Source organism: Rhagoletis zephyria, unplaced genomic scaffold (genome assembly GCF_001687245.7).
Source record: "Rhagoletis zephyria isolate East Lansing unplaced genomic scaffold, Rhagoletis_zephyria_1.1 Rzeph_scaffold_26051, whole genome shotgun sequence".
NCBI lineage: Eukaryota > Metazoa > Arthropoda > Insecta > Diptera > Tephritidae > Rhagoletis > Rhagoletis zephyria.
Genome location: NW_016183109.1, coordinates 365 through 3,959, shown reverse-complemented (window position 1 = coordinate 3,959; position 3,595 = coordinate 365). Strand labels below are relative to the sequence as shown.

Here is a 3,595-nt window from a genome sequence, read left to right as displayed (position 1 = left end):
TACAATTTACATACGAACTCGTGCACATAAAAGTACATTGGACTATTGCTGAGGAGTTTTCTGGAGTAGCGGCAGCTAGTGTAACAAAGCACCGATGATTCCGGCAACTTACAATCAAGTCAGTTGCAGAAACATACTGCCTTCTTGGTCCAGACCTCTGGAATGCCAGTTATGATGGAATACTAAAACCCCAAAATGGCTGACGGTACCCACTTAGCAGGTTACGCAGATGAAATCAGTAAAGAAGGGACAGTAAAGCAGCACACCAGAAGATAAATAAATTATGATAAGCAAAATGCGCGGCTCCACGTACCACGAACCAAACTCACAAGAGATAAAGCCATCTTTCTACTTCTAAGAAAAACAGCATCTTCCTTTAGAATTGAGCACCCATCTTTCTACTTCTAAGAAAAACAGCATCTTCCTTTAGAATTGAGCATTAAAAGCACTTCCGTGACATCAAAGACACTCAGGCATAGTAGCTAATTAAGTACCTGGGGTTTAGACTAAACCCGAGACTAACGAACAAAGCATAAATCCAGGACGCCGCATAAAAAAGGCAGCGTCAGCTTAGAAAAAGAATGTCTCTGATCTACGCAACTGTTAATATTTGCCCATCCGACTTCCAGATGGTTATGTATTTGAAATCATCATACCGCAGAGTCAGAGTATCCCTTGCGTATCGTCTAGTGTCTGCTAAATGTACGAGTACAGTGATAAGATAAACTAAACACTATGAAACTTATTTGAGTTTCAATATTTAAAGCTTTTTTTACTAAAAAAATCAATACATTCATGTACTTTTTATCAGCCTTCTCACACACTTGCATACATTTTAATTAAACTGTCTTACAAAATATTCAATTTAAAACTAAATTCTACTCTCTGACAATTAGCCCCTAAAACCTCCGGCCGAAGCAGAAGATGACGCGGAAGAAGAAGCAGCGTTACCACCAAAACCACCGCCAGCCGACGAGCTGGCACTTGAAGAAGACGAGGAGGAAGCTCCACCGCCACCACCAAATCCGGAACCTCCGAATCCTGGTCTACCAAATTTTGGGCCTCCAAATCCTGGGCCTCCAAATCCGGGTCCACCAAATCCGGGTCCACCAAATCCGGGTCCACCAAATCCTGGGCCTCCAAAGCCGCCACCACCAAATCCAGGACCGAAGCCACCTCCATAGGGAGGACGGCCGTAGCCTCCACCAAAGCCAGGACCGCCGAAACCAGGGCGTCCATAGCCGCCAAACCCGAATTGCGGCATCGCCGAAGCAACTGCAATCAAGAGCGCGACAGCAAATAGAACTTTCATGACGTTAAATTCGCGTTGGATCTATACGGCCGAAAAATAACAATTCAATGGCTTCTTTATGCTACGAACAGCGGCAATGCGTGCGTTAATGTCTTCTCAATTCACACTAATGTCCATACGCAGTTATGCGAAAATTATTTATACTCATGCGAAGTCGCTTGCTGAGGCTTTGTACACCGATCTACAGGTAGTAGACGCCATTCGATCTCACACACACACATATGTATGAACTTGTGTGGACCGAAACACTAACGTCCTGCCTCGCTCTCACGCTCGTAATTTCAATGGCTTAGCAACTACATACATGCATACATAAGTAACTGCGATGGGCAGGAAAATAGTATACTCGGCGGCTGATGATCTTCGAGCCCAGCGAAGCAGCATACGGCTACAAAATTTAAAATGACAAAGCGTAGGAGAAAAAATTGAACAACGAGGCGCACACTGCTGCACTCTTAAGCAAATATCAATCAAAGCCACAACAACAACAACCATGAAGCAAGCGATCGCTAAAAATCGTAGATCGCCGAAGTGGTTTCTAATCTCCGTGATGCTGGTGATTCCCAAAACTACTTAAGTAGTATAGATGTTGAATGAACAAAAAAAAAATAAACGAATGGTTCATTCCACGGTGACGTGTGTGAAATTTCAACTCAACGAGTATTTTTTAATAGGTTTCCGAGGTATACACAATGCCTGGAAAAAATTTCAAAACCAATTTAGTCCAAACGAGTTATATATTATTATAATTTTAGTCACTGAGACGGGTGTGACGAGTACGCAAACCCAATTAGCTACTACTTACTTGTATCAGAGTTTTTCTGCTAATTATATCTTCTCCTCATTGTTTTAAATAGTTTGTTTTATACTTAAGTAAACATTTTCAGCATTTACGCCAAAGTTGCTTACCTCTTTTGGAAATTAGAGATTATGTGCTCCAAATTCAACTTATTCATTATTAGACAACGAAACCAAACTTTATTTCGCGAAAAATTGGATTTCACAAACACATAAAAGATTCTACCACCTAAAGACAGGGTAATCCGTGATAGGACACTTCTTCTCCACTGTCTTTCAGAGTCATTAAAAAGTACCTTATTTTTAAATAGTACTACACATTAAATGAGGCTGTTACCTGTCAAACCGGATGGGATACTGTTTTTGCCCTGACACGTGAAGTAATGGTTTCTTTTTATACATACGTCGCAGCATAGCTTAAGTTTTCGGTGATCACAAACAAATATATGATACATTTCAGATTAGCAGATAAGTAGTGGTAGCAGTCCCTGGCCGTAGAAGCAATTCGCACGTATTCGCCTGAGTCATAGCGTTACTTTCGTCTGCTTTTTTACACTGTCCAAGATGTGTTTACCTTCAAAAAATAACCATTTTGTGTATTTTGTGCCGGGCGTGACATTAAAATAGGTTTTGCTTGAATATATAATAAAATATTTAGTACTTGCATAAAAAATTTTAAAATTACACTGTTACAATGCTGACGAAATGTTATCTTCATTGACCGTTTCAACAATGCAAACAAGACAATTTTAAGAAAATTAACCCCTCCTATGAGTTTGTAAATGATACAAACTAAAGTAAAAAAAATATCAGATTTTAAAATAAATTTCGAAATTTTGGCTTGCAGCCTTGAAAGTTAGATTTGTTTACACTTACTTACTAGAAATAATACACTCAAATTCTTAAGGCTATTTTCGTTTCATTCGGTATCGATTACCGTGGAATGACCCAAATGCCAACTCATTATCGCATCTTTTTCGTAGCGAGGGTGATTAACCGTTGGAATCTATCGCACATATATACACATGTATTTAGGTGTATAAATGCCATCGCACCGGTTTTGAGTTAGTCCTAAATATGTATGTATGTATTTATTTTTGCTCTGTTATTCTGTGCATAACTTAGAATACTTTTGGACTATCCCACACTTAGGAAAATCCATAAAAGATAAACAACGATTATCTTAACAGTTATGAAAAGCCTTGAACACGTCTGCTATGGATGTATGCATGTATGTATATATGTAGCCATCGTGTGTTTATCTCTAAGTTATTATTTATTTTTGTTCAGTGCGGAAATCCTAAGAAAAGTCATTCAAAATTTGTATTAGCATTTTAGATTGCTTTGAATTGTGAGTCTCTTCCAAGTAACGAGCGATATCTTGAAACGAATATAGAGTGTAGGAGAATTCTCTCGTACCCATACTCCAGGCTTCTAGTTAGCTTAGAATCACGACTAATATGATCCCGTTCTTTTATTTTTTTT

At 39.0% G+C, this 3,595-nt stretch overlaps 1 protein-coding gene across 1 annotated transcript; it reads right to left on the bottom strand.

The window, feature by feature from the left end:
• Positions 1 to 759: 759 nt before the first annotated feature.
• Positions 760 to 1,458, bottom strand: LOC108382275 (keratin, type I cytoskeletal 10-like). Its single transcript, XM_017638662.1, has one exon. The coding sequence runs from the start codon at positions 1,310 to 1,312 to the stop codon at positions 893 to 895; it is 420 nt and encodes a 139-aa protein (XP_017494151.1). The 5' UTR covers positions 1,313 to 1,458; the 3' UTR covers positions 760 to 892.
• Between the last annotated feature and the right edge of the window lie 2,137 nt (positions 1,459 to 3,595).

What these genes read in the sequence shown, in the direction of transcription:
- LOC108382275 (XM_017638662.1), bottom strand. Translation starts at nt 1,312, where the DNA reads ATGAAAGTTCTATTTGCTGTCGCGCTCTTGATTGCAGTTGCTTCGGCG.